The sequence below is a fragment of the Ziziphus jujuba genome, chromosome 11 (assembly GCF_031755915.1).
Source record: "Ziziphus jujuba cultivar Dongzao chromosome 11, ASM3175591v1".
NCBI lineage: Eukaryota > Viridiplantae > Streptophyta > Magnoliopsida > Rosales > Rhamnaceae > Ziziphus > Ziziphus jujuba.
Window position 1 is genome coordinate 8,167,179 of NC_083389.1, and position 23,965 is coordinate 8,191,143.

At 32.2% G+C, this 23,965-nt stretch overlaps 3 protein-coding genes and 1 pseudogene across 3 annotated transcripts; 2 read left to right on the forward strand and 2 right to left on the reverse strand.

Annotated features, from left to right (window-relative positions):
- Positions 1-3,668: 3,668 nt before the first annotated feature.
- LOC107432136 (AT-hook motif nuclear-localized protein 7) lies at positions 3,669-7,333 on the forward strand. Its single transcript, XM_016043206.4, has 6 exons — positions 3,669-4,425; positions 5,032-5,099; positions 5,269-5,400; positions 5,881-6,042; positions 6,615-6,958; positions 7,099-7,333. Exons 1-5 carry the CDS (start codon positions 4,026-4,028, stop codon positions 6,948-6,950), a joined length of 1,098 nt encoding a protein of 365 aa, XP_015898692.2. The 5' UTR covers positions 3,669-4,025; the 3' UTR covers positions 6,951-6,958; positions 7,099-7,333.
- A 2,926-nt stretch (positions 7,334-10,259) lies between these two features.
- LOC107432119 (uncharacterized) lies at positions 10,260-11,725 on the reverse strand (annotated as a pseudogene).
- Positions 11,726-13,140: 1,415 nt separating this feature from the next.
- LOC107432129 (uncharacterized) lies at positions 13,141-15,446 on the reverse strand. The gene is made up of 7 exons (XM_048465365.2): positions 15,169-15,446; positions 14,805-15,064; positions 14,435-14,516; positions 14,210-14,273; positions 13,806-13,988; positions 13,653-13,713; positions 13,141-13,540 (listed from the first exon to the last, which is right to left on the reverse strand). The coding sequence occupies exons 2-7, from the start codon at positions 15,037-15,039 to the stop codon at positions 13,356-13,358; spliced, it is 810 nt and encodes a 269-aa protein (XP_048321322.1). The 5' UTR covers positions 15,040-15,064; positions 15,169-15,446; the 3' UTR covers positions 13,141-13,355.
- An 826-nt stretch (positions 15,447-16,272) lies between these two features.
- Positions 16,273-17,062, forward strand: LOC107432130 (uncharacterized). Its single transcript, XM_016043198.4, has one exon. It carries the CDS (start codon positions 16,436-16,438, stop codon positions 16,895-16,897), a length of 462 nt encoding a protein of 153 aa, XP_015898684.3. The 5' UTR covers positions 16,273-16,435; the 3' UTR covers positions 16,898-17,062.
- The last annotated feature ends 6,903 nt before the right edge of the window (positions 17,063-23,965 follow it).

The following is a 23,965-nucleotide window of genomic DNA, read 5'->3' on the forward strand; positions in this document are numbered from 1 at the left end:
TATATAAGTTTTTTGCACCAATATCTCCAAGTGTAATTTATCTATTTTGTTGTATTAAATATCACGTAAATGATACATACTTTATTAGGACAAAAGTATATCCAAAAAAGCAAGTCATTCGAAGCCATAACAGATTTAGAAATTTATTAATGCCCTCCAAACGTTAAAATTGTTGAAACAATACCTCCTTAAATATTACAACAAAACAACGTAACTTGATTTTTCGAAAATATTCTTATTCTAATGAAGTATGTATAATTCAAGTGACATTTAACATAACAAAATAGAAAGAATCAAATTTGAAATTTGATGTAAAAAATCTACAAATTTAAAAGAAAATGATGAACATAACAAAATAGAAAGAATCACATTTGAAATTTGATGTAAAAAATCTACAAATTTAAAAGAAAATGATGAATGTAAAATTTAAAATGCAATTTGCAAAAAAATTAAAAAATCAAAGGACACTACTAAAAAAATCATTAATTAAAATATTTAATAAATTTTAATTAATTATTAACATTTAAATAAACGAATTATATAAAATAATTAAAATATAGACAAAAACTAAAAACCAAACCATTATACCGAAAGCTCCTCGATCAAATATACTTTATTTTTGTTTATTTTTATAATAAAAATCCATGCCAAAATGGATTGCAAATAAGATATGATGTAACATTACTTTAGCAAAACACAACGACGTGGCACGTCTCTGACCCAGTTCTAGACTTTTAAGTTGTGTTCTTGATGGCAGAGAAGCGAGTAATCTTTAATCTAGACCGTCGATGAGCGTCGAAGATCATATCAAACGAAAGCGAATTAGCGAACTGAGTAGAGTATAGGGGCAGAGTATCACAGCCACCTTTTTTTTTTTCCATGTAAATTCAATGGATTCAATTGCGTGTTTGGGCCGGACCGTCAACGGTCTTACCGACAGCTTTTATATCACTGTTTGCTTTTTGCAGGGTGGTAGAATTGGATTTTTCCGCCTTTCTTTTATTTATTCTATTTAATTAATTTATAATCTTTTGACGATAAAATAAAATGAAACGTTTTGGGTTCTCGTTATTTTATCTTCAATCTTTTTTTCTTTTTTCTTTTTTTTTTTCGGTAGGCAAGAGGGAGGCCTAAGTTACTTAAGAAAGAAAAAAAAAAAAAAAAACAATACAGCGAAAAATGTTTTTGTTCGTAGAGAAAAATGGCAATATATGTGAAGTAATGTTAATTAAGTTTTTTTTTTTTTTTTTTTTTGGGAAAAATTTAATTGCAATCCGAACAAAAGCTGATAGAAAATCCCAATAATGCTAATATAAAACAATGTATAATAATTATGATAAATATCATTTGAATCTAATGAATTATATTTATAACTAGTGTAATATTGACATAAACCATAATTTTTATTTTTTAAAGTAATAAATTTTGAATTTATAAATTAAAAAAATAAAAAAGTAAAAGTACTGTAAACAATGTTAAAAGAAACATAATATTGTTTTAGAATCATAAATAACCAATGTAATTTATCAAACATAAAAACAAAAGGAAAAAGAAGAAAAACATGGTCAGATTATTTTCAACTTATTGGATATAGAAGATATTTATGAAAAATTAGCAATCGATGTTATAGAGGAATGCATTACTAGACAAACTAGAATAATAAAATTTAGAGAAAGTTTTATTTATATTTTTTCAATTTTACTATAATTATATTTATATTACTATTTAAAAACAATCACCATTAATCTCATTTTTATTTTTTTATTAAAATATACCTACATGTCAGTTTTTACTAATTATTTTTCACATCTAACGAAAAAGAAAGGTTAAATATAATATTTTATAATTGAATAATATCATGCAAATATAATTTGATTTTTAACTGTTGAAAGTAATAAGTAAAAGCTAACAGATAAGAAACTAATATTGATTTTTCAAAAATTTAAATCTAATTATAATTATGTAAAATTAAAAGAGTTTCAAATGAAATATCCTCTAAAATTTAAAATCCTTCGTATTCGATTATTTTAATCAGAAAAAAAGGAAAAAACATTAAAAAAATTAAAAGAGAAATAAAAATTCAGATATTGATTTTGAAGGACTTAAATGCCTCTTTAACTAAGTGGGTTGCCCCATTTATCAAAAATGGAGGCGCCCAAATCGAAGAACTTTTTGGAAATAACAAATACGTAGAGAAAACAAATTAGACTTCGGACTCCAATTTAAATCCGGAAACGTAAGTTTGGGATTTCAACTTTATTTTTTTTGAAGCATAATAAAATATGATGTTTAAAAAGCATTATTTTCATATAAAAAAAAGCATTATTTTATACAAGGCTTATAACTTTAACAGCACAGCACCAGTTTGACTGGATTTTTAATCCGAATCAAGTTGGTTGTTTTAGACTTCCAAAACCATCTTATAATTACTTCCCGACTTTTATATAATTGGAAAACCGAAAGGATAATCTACATACACTTTCACCATATTACCCTTCCATTTTTTTTTAATGAAAATATTACCCTTCCTGATGTGCTTTGCTTAATTTTGTCGTTAATTTCGGTTGCTTTAATGTACTTTTATTCGGATTTTTTTCTGTGTAATTAGAAATATATTTTTTTAATCATTGTTTGAAAATAAAAACATATTTTATCCTATATAATACGTGTATCCATTTTAACTATTACACTATGTAACAAATAAATCAATTAAAATGTATATAAAATTTAATGCGATAATATTTTATTTATTTTTATTTACTTATTTTTGGGTAAATTAGTTGCTTTGATTGAGAAGGGGTCTTCAAATTTGGGGGGGATTAAAGCACCCTTTGATGAAAGAACTGAAAATAAAGAAAGAGGCATAGCCTTGGTTATTAGTTTATGTTTACATGTATTTATGCCTTTAGAAATTTACTCGGGTATGCCTATATTATATTAATATATTAAGTAATAAAATAATATATGATATTTATGTAAACTTTAATAGATTTATTTGGTACGATACCACTTTTCTTTTCTTTTTGTTTTTTTTTCTTTTTTTAACAATGGTATCATAGCGTTACTATTTAAAAATCTATTTTATATTTTAATTTATATGCTGGTTGCTTTGAAATAAAAACTCCATTTTGTGATAACGTTGCGTTGTCTACAGTTTGAGCATTGTAGAAATCCTTTCCGTGGGACAGAGACCACAGATACTTTCTAAAGGAATTGTTTTTTTCCTTAAATAGAAAAAAATAAAAAAACAGTATGCTCGGAAGACTTTCTCAAAAGTTTACAAAGATTAATTCCATACCATTACTTGATAAATTAGCAAAATGATTGACTAATTGCATTTATAAAATTATTTTAAAATATATTAGAGAACTCATAATTTCAACCCTTTTACACAATACCTAAAACGCTATTTTATCATTTTCTTTGCTTAATTCATTTTTCTATTGATTTTGTACAAGCAATGAACTTAACTGTAGTATACAATTATAAATGCAAGTCAAACTGGTCCAACTTTAATCATTCATTAAAAACCACCCTCTTTTTCGAGCGTGCCAATCATATCACAACACGTTTGCAATTAATTAGTTTATAATTTATTTTATTTGAGAATATCTCGAAAATTTATCCAAGAAATTAACAAAGGGGAAAGGAAGGAAAACAAAAAAAAAAAAAAATGAAAACTGGTCCGGTAGACTAACACCATTAAAAAAATGAGGAGTAAATTCAGGGAACTAGAGGATAAATTTGTAATTTCACTTGTCTAAAGAGAGACTGTGGAGTCCAGACAAGAAAATCTGAAAATAGGAGTTTCCTACAGTCTCTTTTTGTCCTCCATTAATGGAGGGAAGTTTGTAAAATCTCTCACATCAAAGTTTAAAAAAAAAAAAAAAAAAGCTATAACCTTCTACTTCTGGCGCCATTTGCAGCTTTCCTTTCGTTCAAACTTCCTCTATTCCATTTCTCAATCCCACACCACACTCTTTCTCTCTCTCTTTCTGTGTAATATTTTTCTTCCATAGTCTGGTATGGAAGAAAAGGAAAGCACGGTTTCCGGGTCAGCAGGAAACTCGGAGACGGCGTCACCACCAGCTCCGACGAACATGGCACTGACCATGAGCTCGGAGGGAGGTTTGGGCTTGACAGCGACAGCGACGGCCACAATAACACCAAGCAGTGGTGGCGGTGTTAGTGGTGGAGGAGGAGGAACACAAGGTAGCGTTGACTTGTCAGGGAGGAAGAAGCGAGGGAGGCCAAGAAAGTACGACGCCGATGGGAACCTGAGGTTGGCGGCGTATACGGCGGGAGTGACGGTGACACCTCCACCACCGGGCTTCTCTTTGTCTCCTTCTCCTTCCGAGTTTTCTTCCAAAAGGGGAAGAGGTAGGCCTCCTGGCTCCGGAAACTGGCAGCTTCTTGCTTCTTTAGGTAATTACTACTCTCCCGACTCGGTGACGTGCTTTCTTGTTTTTCTTTTTCCCTTCGGTTGTACGGGACTGCTTGTTTGCCTAGAAAATGTAGGAAAATAAGAAAGATTTTAGGATTTCGTGGTGGGTGGTCTGTCCTAATTATCAGGCCATTTTATTGTCTTTTTTTTTTTTTTTTTTTTGGTGTACAAACCTCAATTTACCCACCAAGAAAAAAAACGTTCCTTTTTCTTTTTCTTTTTCTTTCACTTTTTAACAATTTAGACCCCAAAATTTTCTCTCTTTCTTCCACAGTCTCACCAACCAAACAAACTGATCATTTCATAATCCAAGTTTCTTGTTCAGTCAATTGGAAAATCATTATAACTCACAGTGGGTTTGGGATCTAAAATTTCCACTTAGATAAACGGAACTGGTATGTTGGAGTTAAAAATAAAATTTGGGGAATAAACAAAAAAACAAAAAAAAACAAAAAGGTTAGAAATTTAGGGTTCAATATATTATGTGTTGCATGGTTTGGTTTTGAGTGTGTGAAGCATATGAAATTAGACTTGTTGGGATTACAACAGATGCTGTAAATCTAACATTTGGAATGTGATCTGCGAAGGTGAGCTGTTTGCAAACACTGCTGGTGGGGACTTCACGCCGCATGTGGTTACTGTTAATACTGGCGAGGTAATGTGAAAAAAAAGTAAAATCAGCTATAGTAAGTACATCATTGTCCACCTCATGTTGTAATAGATAAGTTGACTAGTCCGTAATCTGTACTAGTGAGATTTTTGCCCCCAGATCCGGAGTGTCTTTTCTTTTTTACATGGCAAAATTTCATATTTTTCACATGCAGGATGTTGCAGGGAAAATTCTTTCATTTGCTCAAAAGGGTCCCAGAGGAATTTGCATTCTCTCTGCCAATGGAGCTGTTTCTAACGTCACTATTCGCCAACCCGGTTCTTCTGGTGGTATTTTGACATACGAGGCAAGTTATCTAATTAATGTTCTTTCTTTGTATATACCATTTGCAATTTTTTTTTTTTTTAATTCCTTTTGAACTGCATGTAGTCTAATAAAAAACCAATCGAAGAATATGTTCATGCCCTTTAGCACATCCTAGACAATGTTGTTTAATCAGTTAGTTCGCTTTTTGGCTTACTAGAAAGCAGATTGTTCTCCTCCTGTCTCTCGCCCATGTGTTCTCCCCGGAAAGCTGTCCTTTCTCTCTGTCCTTTTACTGCTTATTCCAATTTCTTTCTCTAAGAGTGATGAAGATAATTTATAGGTTCTTTTAGGAGTATTTACTGCTGGATTTTTGAGGACCTAGTAGCCTATAAGAAAGTTGATCTTAAAAAATAAGGCATTTGAAGGTTGTTTAGCGGCCAGAGAAGTTATTTTGATTCCTATCTCAATATTACAGAAAGTTATCAAATTAGTGAAGTAGATATGGCTAAATTTCTTGCAGGGCCGCTTTGAGATATTATCATTATCTGGGTCTTTTACAGTCAATGACAATGGTGGTGTTAGAAGTCGAACCGGTGGCCTCAGTGTCTCATTGGCTGGTCCTGATGGACGTGTAGTAGGTGGTGGCATTGCTGGTTTGCTAACAGCTGCAAGTCCTATCCAAGTAAGAGTTTTTCCTATTCAAATTTTGAATTGCTACGGAAAACCTGCAACTCTTATTTGGCTCAACTCTACTCGAAGTTTCATTCAATAATTTCTGGTAGAAGCTTTGTCTCGAATTACTGTTACTAAACAAAAACTCTCGCTGCTAACAAGACCATAATTATGGTATTTACTAAAAAGACAGTTAATATGGTGAAAGTGTTACTGTATATTCACGGAGATCATTCTATTCAAAATACACAGTTGAACTTCTCACCAAAAAAAATAAAAAATAAAAAATAAAAAATACATAGTTGGACTGCAAAGCAACTATAAAGATGTCTTCTTTTGGTCTTGTGAGAAATGCTAGCTAGAAAAGTTCCTGTTTTTTTAGATTCAAACCTTGAATTTGTCTCTTTGAAGATACCATTATCAAAGTCATTTTGAATTATTTGAATCACAATACCATCTAGCCACTTTGTTAAAAAAAGACAAACCGTGGAGTCTTTTAAGAAATAAATAAAACACAAAATAATAATTTAGGTACTATTCAAACCCCCTTGTAAGCTATGTTTATGTTGCTTGTTTTGGCAGATTGTGGTTGGAAGCTTCATGCCAAATGGTTACAAGGTACATAAAAGGAAGCACCACCGTGAACATACTGTGGCTTCTCCGACCTCAGGTGTCCGAGAAACAGTGACAGCAGCAAGACCAATCTCCCAAGCAAAACCTGATGGTGAGCCGGGAGGTTTCACCACTACTACACCTGCATTACCAGCACAAAGCCAGGGAGAAGCAGAAAACAGCACAAGTACTGATAAAGACAACCCGGTTGCTTCTGCATCAATTAGTTCAGGTTGGAATGGCTCAGATTCCAAATTAGAGCACGGACCATCCCCTGACATCAATATATCTGTGCCTGGTGAATAAATAATAAGGTATGTTGTTGAATGACCCCTTATATGCACATGTTATTATTATTATTATTTAATGAGGATTAGACCTATAAATTGATTTTGTCACTTGTGTTGTGTCGGAAATCTAAAGCATGTTCTTACTTGGTGAATAATTTTCTCAGGTTGATTGGAGGCTGACATGACCTTGATAACTCGGAGCTAAAACAAAAGTAAAGTTAATTTGGAAGTACGGTTGCAATACTGATATTTATTGACAAACTCTTTTTTTTTTTTTTTTTAAAACAATTTTCTCTGATTGTACGGAATCATCAACAGTTGCAGCCTCAAATTTTAGTTGGTGGACATGCTATGGATTATTTTAATTGATATCAATACAATTCTCATTTTGACTTACCATTCATTTTCTTTATCTTTGCCATTAATAACTGTTCCAATGTTGCTTTTCTCTATATATATGACCATATCTTAGTTCTTACAAAAAATAAGAAAGCACTCTACATCAATTAAGAGGAGTATTAGGGTTTTTTTTTTTTTTTTTTTTTTTGGGGGGGGGTAAAAATGACTAGAATATTACTGACAATTCAGCAACCAACCAGCAAAATTACATATCATTAGAAAACTCATAACTACAGAATTGAACATGCTTATGAAAACCATATGTTATTTGAGATAACATTAAAATGCCTTGAATTAACATAATTCGAAGAAGACATGGAAATTCCTAAACTTAAATTATCAACCAGTTTCATCTCCACATATTTTCTGCTTTTGAAAAGATGGCGAAGAACTTTCGAATAAAAAGCGTCAATCAGGATGATTGGGACTTGTTGCAGGCTGCCCAGATGGGTGTTCTTTTAATATATGTTCGAACACCATCAGCAGCCGCTAACCCATCAAGTATAAGACCAGCTCTCCTTTAGGATCTAATTAAAATATCAAGGCGCTTATAAATTGACAACAATTAAAATTAGATGAATGATCAGTACAAATTGGAGGTAATTGGTTCTTATCTAAGACCTTATCACTATGATCTCCTGCATTGTATGTCTCTGGGAAAGTGGCAGTGTTTGGCTGTAAAGATTCAATACTTTCAAAACTAAGAAAAGTTCAAACAGGATTCAACTTATGATACTATATATTATTCAAACAGGATTCAACTTATAATACTATATATTATTATCACTTTGTTATTATTAGAAGGAGAATAAGAGGTTAGTATTTCAGGATTGAGTAGGAACTGAGATGGTTTATCATCAATAACAACGGTATGGATGCTGAATAATGCATTTCTCTCTTTTAAAATGTATTAAAAAGATCCTTATCAATGCATTTTCTTTGGTCCTATGAATTATATATACAGCCAACTGCAAAAAAAGAAGTTAAATAAGAGAGTAATCAATTTTCCTTGCATTCTGATATTTTAAGCCGCATAGATATATAAAAATGTGAATGGACTACGTCCTTTTGTCTTTACATATATACCCAAATCAACAGTAGTTTACTTCTCATTTCGCCGAGTGCTGAATCCAAAACACCATCCACGTTGCGCCTAATGACCATCGAACCAAACAAATTATGAGCAAAAGGATGAAAATTTTCAAATGATTGATGAAAACAACGACCGGGAGATTTTCTTGAAGAAAAAACATAATTTCGAAGATATATAATATTATATAATGCATAAGCATGCATATTTTAATTAATTATATATGTATATATATATAAATATATATTGACTCCATCGAAGTAGACCATCTTGCCACTTCAAATCTTTCGAAGCAGAACTGCATAAACTGATCAATGAAGGACCTCTTGTAAACTGCCAAATCAAAATAACAGACAAATGATATGTATATATGAATATAAAGAATTATTGTGGTAACCTTAAAAAAATTCAACAACAGAAAACTCTTACAAATCGTAGTGTGAAAGTTTGAACCTAAATGCTTCCTATATCTAAGATGGCGACCGCGATTAATTGGGATTTCATCCTTGTTGGCGGTGTGAAATCTCATTACTAGTAAACCATCTTTACCTTGGTCCAAGGTTAAGTTTCTCCAAGAAAATACCAGAGTCAGTTTCTGAGTCTCTATGATTACTATCACCATTTTCTGAGTCTCTATGATTACTATCACTATCACTTTTATCGCTACAAGTAAGTTTAACTTTAAGCTTAAGGCTCTTCCTATTCCTAGCCATATTTTGCAAAGATAATGAAATTGCTTGTTATTCAACAATCACACGGATTGTAAGTTTACACACCACATACGGGCCTGAAGTTTTTTGTAATTTGCTAGCCATTTCAAATTCTGAAATTAAATGAAAGAGGGTTGAGTTCCACAAGTTCCTATCCCAGAAAACGAACCATTTTATGCTCCATTTGTGTCATTTATGCTTTTTGCCACACGTACTTAACTTACTTACGTAGGTGGTTTTGTCAACAAACTATTATTCTGAAAATGGAACTAGAATTCATGTTTCCCAATACTTGGTCTTGCTTGTCAACCTGGTTGAGTAATAAAAATCATATGTTTCTCTTTCCTCTGCGTAGCATTCAATGCGACATTGTACCTCTTTTATTTTTTAGTACGTAATAGTAGCTTATAAGAAAGTTAATCCCAATAAACCAGTAGCTACTTTTATTCCTTCAGTGACAGAAATGTCACAAAACAGAAAAGGTTTCGAGGAAAAGAGAATAATTATTGATTACCACTGGTAGTTCATTGAATTTCTTTTAATATCACTATAATCAAAGCTTTAAAATTTTCTTGCCAGGCCACTTCAATGTCCCACTTTGCAGTCAGCCTGACACTAGCGGTTTAGAAAATTGGAATGGTGGATCAGGATCTGTTACATTATTTGATGCTTATGGTCGTATAATAGGCTAAGGAAATTGGAATAGCAGATTCACTAACAGTCACAATGTTCACACTTGCAAGACATGTGGTCGTATAATAGGCTAAGGAAATTGGAAGAGCAGATTCACTAACAATTACAATGTTCACACTTGCAAGACAGGTTTTATATTGCTTGTTGCAAAATGAAACGGAAAGAAAACTTATCAAGCCAAAAAATTAGACAACATAATAAACATCAAAATTTTTTACCCAAATAAGAGAAACAACCATCAACTTAAGCATTTGTAACATTTAACAGTTAAGGATGCATACATTTTTTTCATTTGAATGCTAACGCTGAGAACAAAATAAATTCTGAAGACAAAAACCATACTATACTAAATGCTGAAGACAAAAACCACACTAAATCATAATTTATTAACATGTGTTCTGCATAATTCAACTTTCCCAATCAATCAAACATTTTAATCATCAAAATTCCTTCCTCTTCCAAAACGTCGAAGAACATTGGAATAAAATTCCCAATCAGGATGTTGAGGAGTGATAGCAGGCTGTCCAAAATTGTTTTCCTTAACATAAGCTTGAACATCATCAGCAACCGATAGGCGATCCAAGTATGAACACAGCTCTCCTTTCGGATCTATAGCCAAGTAACAGTTCCAGCTACATTAATAAATAACAAGAAGATAAACTGCCAAGTACAAAATAACTCAAAAGCATTAATGATCTTATTACCTAAGGCATCATGATTCCCATCTTCTGCATTGTATGACAATGGGAAAATTGAAGTGTCAGGCTGCAACCAAGAATCAAATAAATAACCAATCAAAAAATTTTTACCAAATTATTTTGTTAAATAACTATTGGAAGAAATATCAATAATAGGGGGTGTTATAATTACAGTATTGAGCAGTGCTCTGTAAGGTTCTTCATCTATTAAGAGGGTATCTGAAGCAGAATAATGGGCACCCCTCCTTTGATTAATTTTCTTCAAGTAGTTCCAAACTTCATTCAATTCTTTAAGAAACAAAGGCTTTCTTTTATTATCCAAACACTTAATCCCAGTATCAGTGCAGTGGGTTTGGTCCTGAGTAATAACATAAAAAATAAAGAATTATAAGAAACCATATCATAACAAAAAAATAAAGAAAAAATTACATAGAAAACAACTATGTATGTGATTTGTCATTTCATTGATGTTCTATGTAACTTGTTACTAAAATACTTACCCCAACAAATAGCTGCTTGCTTCTCATAATTCTACCCGATCCGAATGCACAATCCATGACTCCATCAACATTGTGCCTATTTAATAAATAATTCAAAAGCAGATGAATGGAAAAATATTTAAGTAAAACATCAACATAACCAAAGAAAAAACACGTAACAATATTGTATCAGATTCAAAAGACTAAAACATCAACATAACCAAAGAAAAAACACGTAACAATATTGTATCAGATTCAAAGGACTCATTTTTTTTTTTATACTTACTCCATTGCAGAAGACCATATTCCTACTTCAAATCTTTCCAAACAGAAAGTCATAAATTGATCAAGATAGGGTCTCTTGTAAACTACACAATCAAATGCAAAAAAGACCAATCTTTCTCAAAAAGGTAAATATCAATTTACCCCAAAAAAAAAAAAAAAAAAAAAAAAAACTAGAGCAAAATATATCTACCCAACTGATTTCCAAATCTTCCATCAGGAAGGCGAGACTTTGGCAGTTTACTCTTGTTAGCTTTGTGAGTACTGTGTATTAAAAAGCCATGCAGACTGAGAATTAGAAGTTTCTTTTTAGGTCCAAGGTTTAGTCTCTCCAATGACAGATCGAAGTCAATCTCTGGGTCTCCATGATCATAATCAGTGTCGTCATCACTTTGGCTGGAAGCAAATTTAATGCTCTTCTCAAAACTAGTCCCGGCCATACTATCAAAAGTAATGCAAAAGCGGAAAATTGCATATTCTCTATAACCATGACTTATTTGCATACACGTATATACAGAAATAAGATTTCATTGCTAGCCTTTTCCACTTCTGAAATTATATGAAAAAGCGGATTGAATTCCAAGGTTCATATCCGGGAAAATGAACCACTCTATTAGGCTACATTTGGTCATTAATTAATTATGCTTTGGAACAAGAATCGTCCCTCCCTTCTCTGTTGAATTAAACATACCTCTAGTTTTTTAAATAAACCACTGCTACATTACTATCGGAACTATAGAATCGCCATCAAATTCTCTGTTGTATTAAATATATGAATAATAGCCCTTTTAAAAGAAACAAAGTTTATGTTTCGCAACATGTCGGCATACAGTGGACCCGCTTAAGCTCAATCCGAGTAGAAGTCGAGCTGATATGTAGCCCAAATATTCTGGGCTGAGAGACCCAGGTTCTCTACCTGAGCCAAGAGACCCACAAATGAACAAAAGGGTTATCTCTAAGCCCATCTGCGATGCGTATTTAAAAAAAATAAAAAAAAATAAAAAAAATAACTAAAATCACTTAAGACAGTTAAATTAAAACTTGTAGGCTGTGTTCATATATTGGCTGTTATGGTGGATCGTGGTGCCACAGCAGTTAATAGATACAGATACAATTCTCAAACTTTAACCTTTTCTGTCGTAATTTTTTATTTCTTAATTTGCCATTAGCTGTTCTAATTTGGATACAAAATTTCTAAGAAATTGTCTAAAGCAAATAAAAAAAAAAATTTTGAAATTCCCATAAAAACATAGGAGTTAAAGTCTTCAATATCTACATTACTTACGTACTTAAAATCTAAAATAGAAAATATAGTAAATGGTAGTGAACCCAGTGTTTTTTTTTTTTTTTTTTTTTTTTTTTTTTTTGTGGGGGGGGGGAGTCAAATGTAGTAAATCCAGATTGCCAGTAAAATTTAAATTAAATACTATATTAGTAAAGTCCCTCGCTCAATTGAGGATCTGTAAAAGACTAACTCTACACAAATATTCATTAAAAAAAAAAAAAACTCCCCATAAATTTTTAAAAAATAGATATTTCCCCAAAATAAAAAATAAAAAAAAATTGTGACGTTCATAAAATACAAACATGATAACATAAATTCTTTACTTATCAAAATATTCAAAGAATTCAAGAAAATTTGGGCAAAGCATCAAACTAGCTCCAAGCTTTAAAATATAAAAAGGATAACTTTGGCTTTGCAGAAACAACAAACACATAATTGAATTTGGATACAATTTGAATGCTTAGATAGTTGAAATACCACTTTAAAATATAAAAAGGATAACTTTGGGTCTCTCGCTTTGTAGACACAACAAACAAATGATTGACTTTGGATACAATTCGAATGCTAAGATAGTCGAAATACCGCTTCATAATCAAAATCATGGTCAATAATTCACAACCAAAACAAAAGTCAAAAGAAATGAGTCCAACATGTCGACGTAGAAGTTAAAAAGGCAAAATATAACAGCTTAAGCATTCAAATAGGTAAACTTAAATACTGAAAAACATTTGATGAGAACAAATGCTAATTTGATAACATTTGCTTTCATAACTCAATTCGCTTAATCAACCAATGACATCTTCATATAACTTTTCCTTTCCAAGACGACGAAGAACACCAGAATAAAAGCCCCAATCGGGATGGTTTCTTGAGATTGCTGGTCGTCCAAAAGGGTGTTCCTTAACATATGTTGGAACATCATCTGAAGCAGCCAGTTCCTCCAAGTACGAGGCTAGAACTCCTTCCGGATCTATTGCAAAGTCACAGAACCAGTTTAATATTTTTTTTTTTTTTTTAAAAAAAACATAGATAAAATAATATGTTCGAAATGAAAACATGCATATATTAGTTCATGTTCCTACCCAATGCATCATCATTAATATCTTCCGGATCGTAAAATTCCGGGAAAATTGATGTGTTAGGCTGCAACAAAAACTAGTACTTGATGAGGAAATTAATTTATTTATAAAAATATAAAATTAGCATAAAAAAGAGCAACCATAGAAAATATTTACAGGATTAAGTATCGCTTTGCATGGTTCATTATCAATAAAGAGGGTATTTGAAGCTGAATAATTGCCACCTCTCTTTGGAAACTTCTCCAAGTAATCCCAGACTTTATTCAGGTCTTTGATAAAAAGTGGCCTTTCTTTGTTATCCAAACACTTAAACCCAGTATCAGTACATTGGCTTTGGTCCTAATAAGCACATAGTAAATTACATAACAAAAGGTTAATATATAACGAGCAAATAATAAAAACGTACAAAACCAATGTTGATCTACAACGTAGGCTTCAATATAGTTTAGTAAACATATCATTAACTATTTCATTTTCATTTTCCTTTACCAAAAAAGGAAAAACTAATTCATTTTCGTTACAATTTTATGGAAGATGTTTTCAGGAGATCGATCACGTACCCACACAAAGAGCAGTTTACTTCTTATTCCACCCATCACACTATCCAATACTCCAACATTGCGCCTAAAAAATTTCAAAATTAAATAGTACAGACATGAAACATTTTATATATTACTAACTTAAAGCTGTTAAAATCAAAAGGAAAAGTTTTGAAAAGCACAAACAGTATTAGAATGCATCATATACAGACAGCTTTAGAACGCATTATATTAAATACTACTTACTCCATGGCAGAAGACCATATTCCCACTTCAAATCTCTCTAAGCAGAACTTCATAAACTCGTCACAAAATGGCCTCTCATAAACTGTCAAATCAAAAACAAAAATGATCATATATATATATATATATATATATAGATATATACAATCCGTCTATGATGCGAACAGTTTTCATACGGATTACAGTATTAATGACCGTTTTTCATAGTTTAACTATTTTCTAAAAAATCATCGTTAATACTATAAAAAATCACCAATAATATTGCAATATTTATACAGCTCGTCATCATATAATTTCTATATATATATAAATATATATATTTCAATTAAAAAAAAAAAAAAACTTCACAAATAGCAATATAAGATGTATCTACCCAAATGGGATCCGTACGTTCTGTCGGGTGTTCGAGACTTTGGGATTTTAGCCTTGTCGAGAATGTAACGCCTTGCCACTAAAACCCCATTCAAATCGAGAACAAGCAGTTTCTTCTTTGATCCAAGGTTAAGTTTCTCTAGTGAATGCCCAAATTCATTTCCTGAGTCTTCTTCATCATTTCCAAAATCTTCAGTGTTGCTTAAAGCCATTTTGATGCTTTTCTTCTCAGCCATACTTCTAAAATATTTCCCTTACAATCTTCTCCAAATCAAATGAAACATATTATACCTTAAAACTTCATTAACAAACTAAATATAACAAAGTTTAGATAAAGAGCTGGATAGAAATCTAGGGCACAATACCGTTTGGTGAAGAATAACAAGGTTAAAGCGTGTTTTCTTCCAAGGTCTTCTTCCTAAAAACTCGAATAAGCAGAGTATAACCCTCTTCTTCAGTGCGATTTTGCGTTAAGTGAGACCGGGAGCAAGAGTTATGGCAAGAAAAAAGTGAGTTTCAGAACCAGCAAAATGATTAAAAAAAAAAAACAAACAAAAAACAAAAAAAGTCGTTCAGATTTTTGGGAAAGTAAAGAAACCAATTTTTTTTTTTTTTTTTGGCTTAACGGGAAAGTAAAGAAACCTTGTGTGAATAGATGTGGAACAAAAGGACAGGTCAAAAAGACCAAAAGACCTTGATGACCTTCTTTTAAAATTTATGAACTCATGTATGATGTTTAGCTTGGTTAGAATATTTATAATGACAAATACTAATTTTAAAATTTGGTATTGATTTGAACTTTTAATAGTAGATACTAGTATGAATGTCAAATTTTGTTATTTATACTTCAATTATAACTGTTAAGAAGACATCAATGTCAAGTTTTAAATTTTATTAAATAGATATGAGATTTATTTTTAGATTATTTTTTACCAATTAAATATATAAAATAATATTGCTTAATTCATTAGATGATACGAGGCTTACATATTTTATGAAAATGGAATCCGGTAGCAAATTGATAAATTTTTCAATCTCCCATTAAAAAAGCTAAATGTCAAAAAAAAAAAAAAATTTGACTATAGCATGCCCAATTGTCATGGCACTAAAAATGCTCTTACGAAGATAAGTTACCGGATGGAGCTCATTGGAGCGGGCCTATCTTGTATTGTGAAAGATAATGAAGCAAAAAAATTCGAGTTTCCAATCTTTTGCGAAGGCCTATAAACCAGCCCAAATATTCTAGTCTAGAAGTCCAATGCCTTCAACCCAGGCCGTGGTAAACATCAGAGGATCCATTTACAATTTAGCAATCCTACGATCCCATTGGGTGGGGTCCAAGCATAATTTACGTGTAAACATGCAGAACAGCACGTGGCAGAATAATCTAGCAACGTCTCGCTCTTTCCCATCCCCATCCATTTTCGATATTTCCAGCAACTTCTACCTTTAGCATACGAGAAAACAATTCCAAAAACCCATCTATATAATAAAACCATCTCCTGTGTCTTTCTTCTTCGTATCAACATCATCTCTAAGTCACATACACAAAAGTCACTGAGAAAAGAATAATACCAAATTCCCACCGACTTAAAAAAGACTAGCAGCAGAATCCAAAGCAAAAAACAAAGAATGAAGCCCATCGACAGCAAGAAAGACACGGTGACCATCAGAGCAGTGAGCCACGACGAAGAAGGTCGGAAGAGAATGGAGAAGACGGAGCTCGAAACCCACAACATCGACACCATCAAGTACGTCGAGAAGAAGCTCATCGACAAGGGCGTGCAGCGATTGGAACGCCACCCTGCCGATGGAATCGGGATCGGCCGTCCACCGCCCAAATCCGGCCACGGTGGAAAGTACACGTGGGAGGGTCCCGGCGAACTGGCGGAGAGCGAGCTGTCACCGGTTCCTCCGGCGATCGATAAGGGAGACCCGAATTATGTGGATGAAGAAGCAGAGGAAAGGGTGGTGAGCGGTGAAGATGATGCGGTGGCAGGGTATGTGGTTGGGGAGGTTGAGGTGCCAAAGGCTGCTGAGAGCAGAGATGGGGTTGCTAGGGTTGAGGTTGATCCTCACCTCAAGGTTAATTAGTTGTCACTTCATACAACGAAGTTGACAGGCATTTATGGTTTCTATGTAATTTCCTTTTTTTTTTTTTTTTAACTCAAAACAAAAACGCTTGGAATAATCAGTTGTGAAATTGTATTTCTATGTGTTTTGCGCGTGTTTTTTAATGCATTTCACTGTTTTGTTTGACCTTTTAACGTAAGAAAAGGAATTTACGCCACCAAGCCAAGAACTGTGTAGCTGGTGGTTCTTGTTCTTTGCTGTCATTCATATCCGACTAGTAGGATGTAACTAATAACTAATAAGAATGAAAAAAAAAATAACTGAGAAATAACATTATGTGCTAAACAGGACAATGGTTTTGTGTTTTGGACCTCAAGTATCCCAGTGTCAAATTCTATCAAATTTCCACGAACCATGTGTATGCTTGGGCTTGACGAAGTTGAAACTGCATCTATTTCTCTCGTCCACGGCAACGTTGCTGTTTTTAAAAAGATTTAGATATGCTTTTGATTGTTGGCTGCCATTATGTTATATATGATTACTCTCTCTCGTTGTGGGTGTGTGTGTGTGTATATATATATATATATGTATATGTATATATATTTGGTAAAGGTCTCTCTATTATAGTTTTTAGTCCCAGCGTAGGTATCCATATGTTTCAACAACAATGCCCGACATGATTCACAAATTCAAAGCAAGTGTGATCCTTACTTTTGGGCCTTGAGAGTTTGTGGTCCACAATATACACATACAAATGCTCGATCAGGAGTATAAGCCCAATCTATTTTAACGTTTCGGGAAATTTAGCGAATTAAAACTCGGAGCCCAAAACTTTTGGGGACGGTCATTATTGAGTTCAGATCTTTTCATTTCTAGATGTATACAAAACCAAAAAAATAAACTAAAATAAAATAAGAAATAGAAATTAAAAAAAGGAAAAGAAAAAAAAGATAGAGCTCGGTTTGAATGAGATCATAACCAAAATTGATCAAGTGTTATATTCGATGCATCACCCAAGGAAATTGGATGCTCCAATTTTCATTAAGATATGTCTGTTTTTTTATGCATAGGACATGAGTGTGGATGTGGTTGTTTATGGATTAGAAACACTACTTCTACAGTTTTATTCTTATTGTTTGGTATTTTTTAGCTCAGTTCTCTTTCAGTATGCTAATATTTTCATCTTTCAAGGTACGTAAGGAAAAATAAAAAATAAAAAAAAAAAGTGTTAAAAATAAAAAATAAAAAAAAGTGTTATTTACACTTCCTGTCTTCTTCTTGAACATTTCTTCAGTAGGAATTTCATATCTCAAGCGCATAATCGACATGAGAAGATTCATTCCAAACCCAAAATTGATTGAAGTGGATCACGTTGATGTTATGTAAAAAGAAAATTTGAAATATTTTATCAAATTCTACCAATTTAAAGATAATCATTACTTATATACCATTTATATATCTTTCGTTTGCATATCCTAGTTTTCGTCTGCGTTGTAAGCCTCGTAATACCCACTGTAGGTATATTTGAAGCAATGTTTGATGGATAATGAAAAAGTCTAAGTACTCTACCAACAACTGAAACATGACCTTCCAACTTATACATAAAATTTGAGTTGGATAAAGCCTCACTAAAATTCAGATTTGGTTTTAATTAAATTTAAACTTTGGTTTAACAACCCTGCTCAAATATATATATCTAACCTTATCCTTCACATGACATGCACGTCCTTTGGCTTCTTAGAGATTGACCATGGACAATGACTATGCTTCTTTCTGATCAAAGCTTATACGATTCATGGGCAGTCTCTTAAAGTGTCATTGACCCATAAATTGCACGACACGTGTTGGCTACCTTTTGATCCCTTTCCAAAGCTTAATAATCATATGAACTTATTGTTGACGATCAAGAAGAGGTTCAATTAGAGCCATCGATAATTTATTTAGTGGATGACAGCACACAGGATTGGAAAAGAAAGGACTGATTTGATTTTGTTGGTGGCCTAAAATGAACCATGGGTTTGTTCGTCTAGAAGGACATATATATAATTTTGTGTGCAGTTTCTTATATTGCCAGCAAAAAGAAAGTCTCTACGTTTTTAATGGAGACAAATTTGAAGCTTACTTGCATGTTGTGTTGTCTATGGGTTTGACTTTGTGGGTTAATTAAGGTGGCTCAGATACTCTGTTTACCAATTTACTCTTTCGAGTATTAGTAAATATCGTAATCCGTCAAGCCTATAACACAGGTAGATTTCTGGTGCTCGTGGAAGTTGTACTCCCCCTTCTAATACACGTGTATTGGAGGGGGTAGAAGCTCCAAAAATAAGGTGGATTTTTTCCTATACGACCTCTTATATTAGCTTCGTGAATAATTCCAAGCACCGACAAAAAAATCGGATCTTTGCTGAGATTTAGCTTTTAACGCCCTTTAAAACTTACGAAAACAAAAGAAACTACGTGTTCTAAATTCTAATATGCGGTCATATATTGTAAGATTGGGACAACTTAATGAGTTAGGTGCTATATGGTTCTATAAAGGTTGTGAACAGCCATACATATTAATAGTCCATATCCTAAATCTTCTGGACCGATGATACCCATCAATGGCTCATGTTTTTATTCACCAAAAAAGAAAAAAACGAAGGTTAACTAACATGACATTTCATGCCTAGTGAGCAGTAGAGATGACAAAGAAAAAAGGGACAGTGTCAGATTCCATTGAACTGGCGCCCAAAAATAACCTGGTATAAAAATGTTGTCCAAAGAAGAAAGTCATATCAGGAAACGAAATCATACAGGTTTACAAGATTTGGTTCAAAACCCTTTTCCCCATCTTCCTGCAAGGGGATTATGTTAATCAGATGATATTATCTTTTTTTACTTGTTAATTGAAGTGTAATTATGTTAGTCAAGTACTGGGAATATTTGGTAAAGACATGTGCTTTGGGAAACTGGAAGCAGTACCAAGACACTGAATGAACTTTATACTACAATCTTGATGATGGAATGAAATTAAGTCCAAAAAAGCATAATCCAATTTTAAGAGAGTTTCATGAAATGGATTACATAAATCTTGTTTACAGGAACAGTAGATCTCTATTATCCACTTGTTTGTGGGTTTGAGCCACTCTTTCTCTCTCTTCTCCTTTCCTTATTATGGTGAGAATGATTAGGCATAAAAAGTAAGCATAAAGGCGTTCAAAGAATCCAATGCGAAGACCTCAAACTTCAATTCGAAAAGGTTTACATATAAGTCACTCTTACCAAACTCATTTCCATTTCCAGCTATTTTTGACATTTTTTAATAATTTAAGATGCATCATTGTTAACTTTGCAAAGTAATTTTTTTTTTTTTTTAAATTATAGATCTAGACCATTGAATTAAATATGCCTGTCTGTTTATATTATCTTTTTAAAAGTTTGATGGGAAGCTTCGGTTGTAATTCCAAAGGGTTCTTTGGGGCCAAAACTAGCCAGTAAAACTTTAGTTAAAGCTCCATAAATCATTCAATAAAACATAGAATAAACTTACTTCATATATGCATTGTGTCTCCTGGTGCTTCTATGCAATACTGGCCCATTATTATTGTTCTGAATCAGAGCATACCTGAATACTGTTTTTTCCAATTAAGAAAACGTAAACGTTGAATGTTGGATTGGTTTCAACATCTAGTTAGTGTCAAGTTGTGGTTGGCTAAATCATGATCATTGGAATGGAATAGAACATAAGAGAAACAACAACTGAAAAGTATATAGACAGGGTCACAAGAAGTGGGACATACCGTCCACGCTTTTTTCTTTATAGTGCAACGAGTTTGTTGTGAACAAAAGGCTTATTAAAGCTGACTGAACAACTTCAATGTATAGGAGGGGAAGAGAGAGAGAGAGAGAGCGTGTTGATCTGGTGTTTGATTACTAGGAAAATTTGGAAACAAACTTAGGAGTCAAGTCCAAAATGGGTGTGGGAAATGGGTGGAATAAGGTATAGTGTCTTGTTCAAAATAGACAGATTACGAATATCGAATACTTTTTCAAGGGATAAAAGCTTCATGATTACAGCATCTAACACCTCCCAAAATCTTCTATTTTCAGAGAATTGGTAGATGGGATATCATTGCAATCTCTGTTATCAGCCTCCAAGCCCACCAACCTACTTTTGCTGTAAATCATGCCTGCTAATTGACTTAGATTAAATATACTTCACCAGCTATAAGGAAAGAAGGGAAAGGAAACATATGATTAAATATTAAAAAAAAAAAATTTGATTTACCCAAATGAAATTGATAAACACACATTCAGATCAAGAATAAAAAAATTGAGAGTTCTGGATCAACCATATGGATGTTTGTATGATTGGGTGAGCAAGGATGGATTTAAAAATTTTGTCGATGGGGACCGATTTAAGGAGAGTTGGCTTTTATAAACTTCATTACTGATGGATGGGTTTGGACCATATTAATTTTGGAATGAAAAAAAATTGTCTATAATAGAATAAGATCATGCTCCATACATCATTTTTTACTTTATTTTATTTATTTTTATGTTGAAAGTAAGAGTTTTTAACTCTAAGATCTTCGTCCAAGAAAACCTTAAATCCTTAAATTATAAACTAATTACATATAATAAGTTAGAAGCATTCATATTTTCTTTTTGGAATAAAACAAAAGTAAAAATGACATGTTACAAATTTAATTAACAAAATTAAACAATATAAATAAATAAAATAAAAAGAACAACTTAAAATTCGAGATCATCAACAATTTGAAAATGGAAGTAATATTATTGAAATACTAATCATTTTGATTATAATTAATGCTATTGATTATAAATTGATATGCCTTGACTAACATGGAGGTATTAGGTGATGATTAAGAAAGATAATAGAATGTTGAGAGGTTTTTTCTTTAATTAGGTACCATATAAAATTTTTCCCTTTATTTATTTTCTATTAGTTATTTTCTCACCCTATATGAATTAAAAATGTATGTGCCTATATATATATATATATATATATATTTTTTATAACCCAAAGAAAAGAGCAGAATATAAATCATAACCCGATTCACAGTGCAGATTGGACTTGAGAGTCCATGACATAGACGTGGAAAATGTTTTATATAACAAAAACGGCAAGTACCATCAGAACCGCTATAAGTTATTTTTTTGGTGAAACATCGATTTTTTTTTTTTTTTTTTCTTTGGTGGTTAATAAACGTCTAGTGTCTTTTAGTTCATCTTTTGTCCTTCTTTTCTGATTTTTGCGATACACCAAGCAAGTCTAATATGACTTCCCTCATTTCTTATAAAGAGAAAAGTCATTTCAGGAGCTTCTGGCTTTTGAATTGATTTCAATTTTGGTTTCCTCTTGTTATGTTTTAATTTTCTGCCAGTTGCTATATACATAACTTATCCTTTTAGAACAATTTTTAAATTTTCTAATAATTTTGGATCCTATGCTAACAAGGCTGGATTCTTGAACTGCAAGAATGGCTTGTTAGTCCATCAAAATACTGGTGAATCAGTTTATTAGTCTAAACTATGAAAACAACAAATTGTCATCTACCTTTTATCACCAAAAACAAAAAAAATAAAAATAAAAACAATAAAACAAAAACAAAAACAAAAACAAACAAACAAACTAATTGTCATCTAGCCGAATGCTAACCCACACTTTTCTTTGTCCAGTCTCCAAAAAGAAAATTGCCCATTTTCTCCAAGTACATGTAATTATAATTATTTTCAATAATTTTTAATTTACAGACAAAAATGATAGAGGTATTTATGTAGTTTTGTGGAATAAAGGGTTGGCTTTTGTAAAATACAAAAAGCAAAAGCCCCTGCCGACTCAAATGCGGTGAGTACACATTGGCTGGTAGTGTGGTATGAAAGGGACGGCTCAAAATCTTAGATTAATATGTCCTTCCGAGATTTTGAGTGATCAAATTTTGTAATAAGAAAGTAAACTGGTTTCGTTTATGTTTAATTAAAATATTTTGGCTACGTATCTTTGAAAACTTTTTATATACCATCCACTAATTACACTGCTAAATTATATTAATCTAACATTTTGTACATATACACATGTAATACTTTGAATAAATAAAATACATATTTGTGTGTATTATTTTATATGAAAAATTATGTCCATCCGGGAATTTCCCTGCACTTCCTTTGAAAATATTTTCCTCAAGAACACTAGTGGTAGCAATAGTTTGATACTGGTCCATAAGGGATATTATTATCTGTACACGTGAAATGAAAGCATCGCTAAAGAGATACCAGCAACAAATTTATACCCCAGATACTTGCCTTTTTTTTTTCCAATTAAATTATTAATCATGCTTTTCGTCAACATTAATATTGCTCTGGTTAGTTTTAGTTAGTATTTCTTATATTCATTCACAATCTTTTTTAGCCTCAGATTTAAACGTTATAAATCCGTTTCGCAATTCTCATTTCTGTCACTGAACAAAAGAATTAACCTCTACAAATTGTCTCACATTTTTCCAACGAATCCAAAGGATATTAATATTTTTAATAACAAATCCAAAGGATATTAATATTTTTAATAATTAGTATTGTGGTTCATCTATATCAGAGTAGCTCTTGGTTAGCATATTTGGATACTATTTGTTGGATCTAATTTTACATTAAGAGATTTCCATCAGAATTAAATTAATCCAGAACGGTAATAGTATTCAAATATTCTTGTCAAATGACTGCCGCTTACATATCCTTAATAGACTTTTGGGCCTACCAAATGATTTCCTACCATTCTCAATTAAGTATTTCCAAGTTACCAACCACTAATTTTTACCATGAAGTTCAAGTTTTAAATAATTAAGCTCTCACTTTCAGCGTCCAATTAAGTTTATCCACGTAATCATGCTTGTTATCCTAATTAGTAATTATCATGTCCAAGTAAATAGGTTTAAAATTGATGGAGGCCTAGCTTTTCCCTTGAAGAATCATTCACTATTATCTATTTTCCAAGGCAAACTTAAACTTCTATTTACCATGAAATATGAATAAGAACTCTGGCACACTACATTAAAAAATGATAATAATGATAATAATACTTAAAGAAAA

Excerpts from the sequence above, each read along its gene's own strand:
- LOC107432129 (XM_048465365.2), bottom strand. The coding sequence starts at position 15,039 with ATGGCTGAGAAGAAAAGCATCAAAATGGCTTTAAGCAACACTGAAGAT. Across the intron at positions 13,989-14,209 it reads GTAAACTGCTCTTTGTGTGG|GACCAAAGCCAATGTACTGA; the intron begins GTACGTGATCGA and ends TGTGCTTATTAG. Across the intron at positions 13,541-13,652 it reads TATTAATGATGATGCATTGG|ATCCGGAAGGAGTTCTAGCC; the intron begins GTAGGAACATGA and ends ACTTTGCAATAG.
- LOC107432136 (XM_016043206.4), top strand. The coding sequence starts at position 4,026 with ATGGAAGAAAAGGAAAGCACGGTTTCCGGGTCAGCAGGAAACTCGGAG. Across the intron at positions 4,426-5,031 it reads GCAGCTTCTTGCTTCTTTAG|GTGAGCTGTTTGCAAACACT; the intron begins GTAATTACTACT and ends TGATCTGCGAAG. Across the intron at positions 6,043-6,614 it reads CAGCTGCAAGTCCTATCCAA|ATTGTGGTTGGAAGCTTCAT; the intron begins GTAAGAGTTTTT and ends TTGTTTTGGCAG.
- LOC107432130 (XM_016043198.4), top strand. The coding sequence starts at position 16,436 with ATGAAGCCCATCGACAGCAAGAAAGACACGGTGACCATCAGAGCAGTG.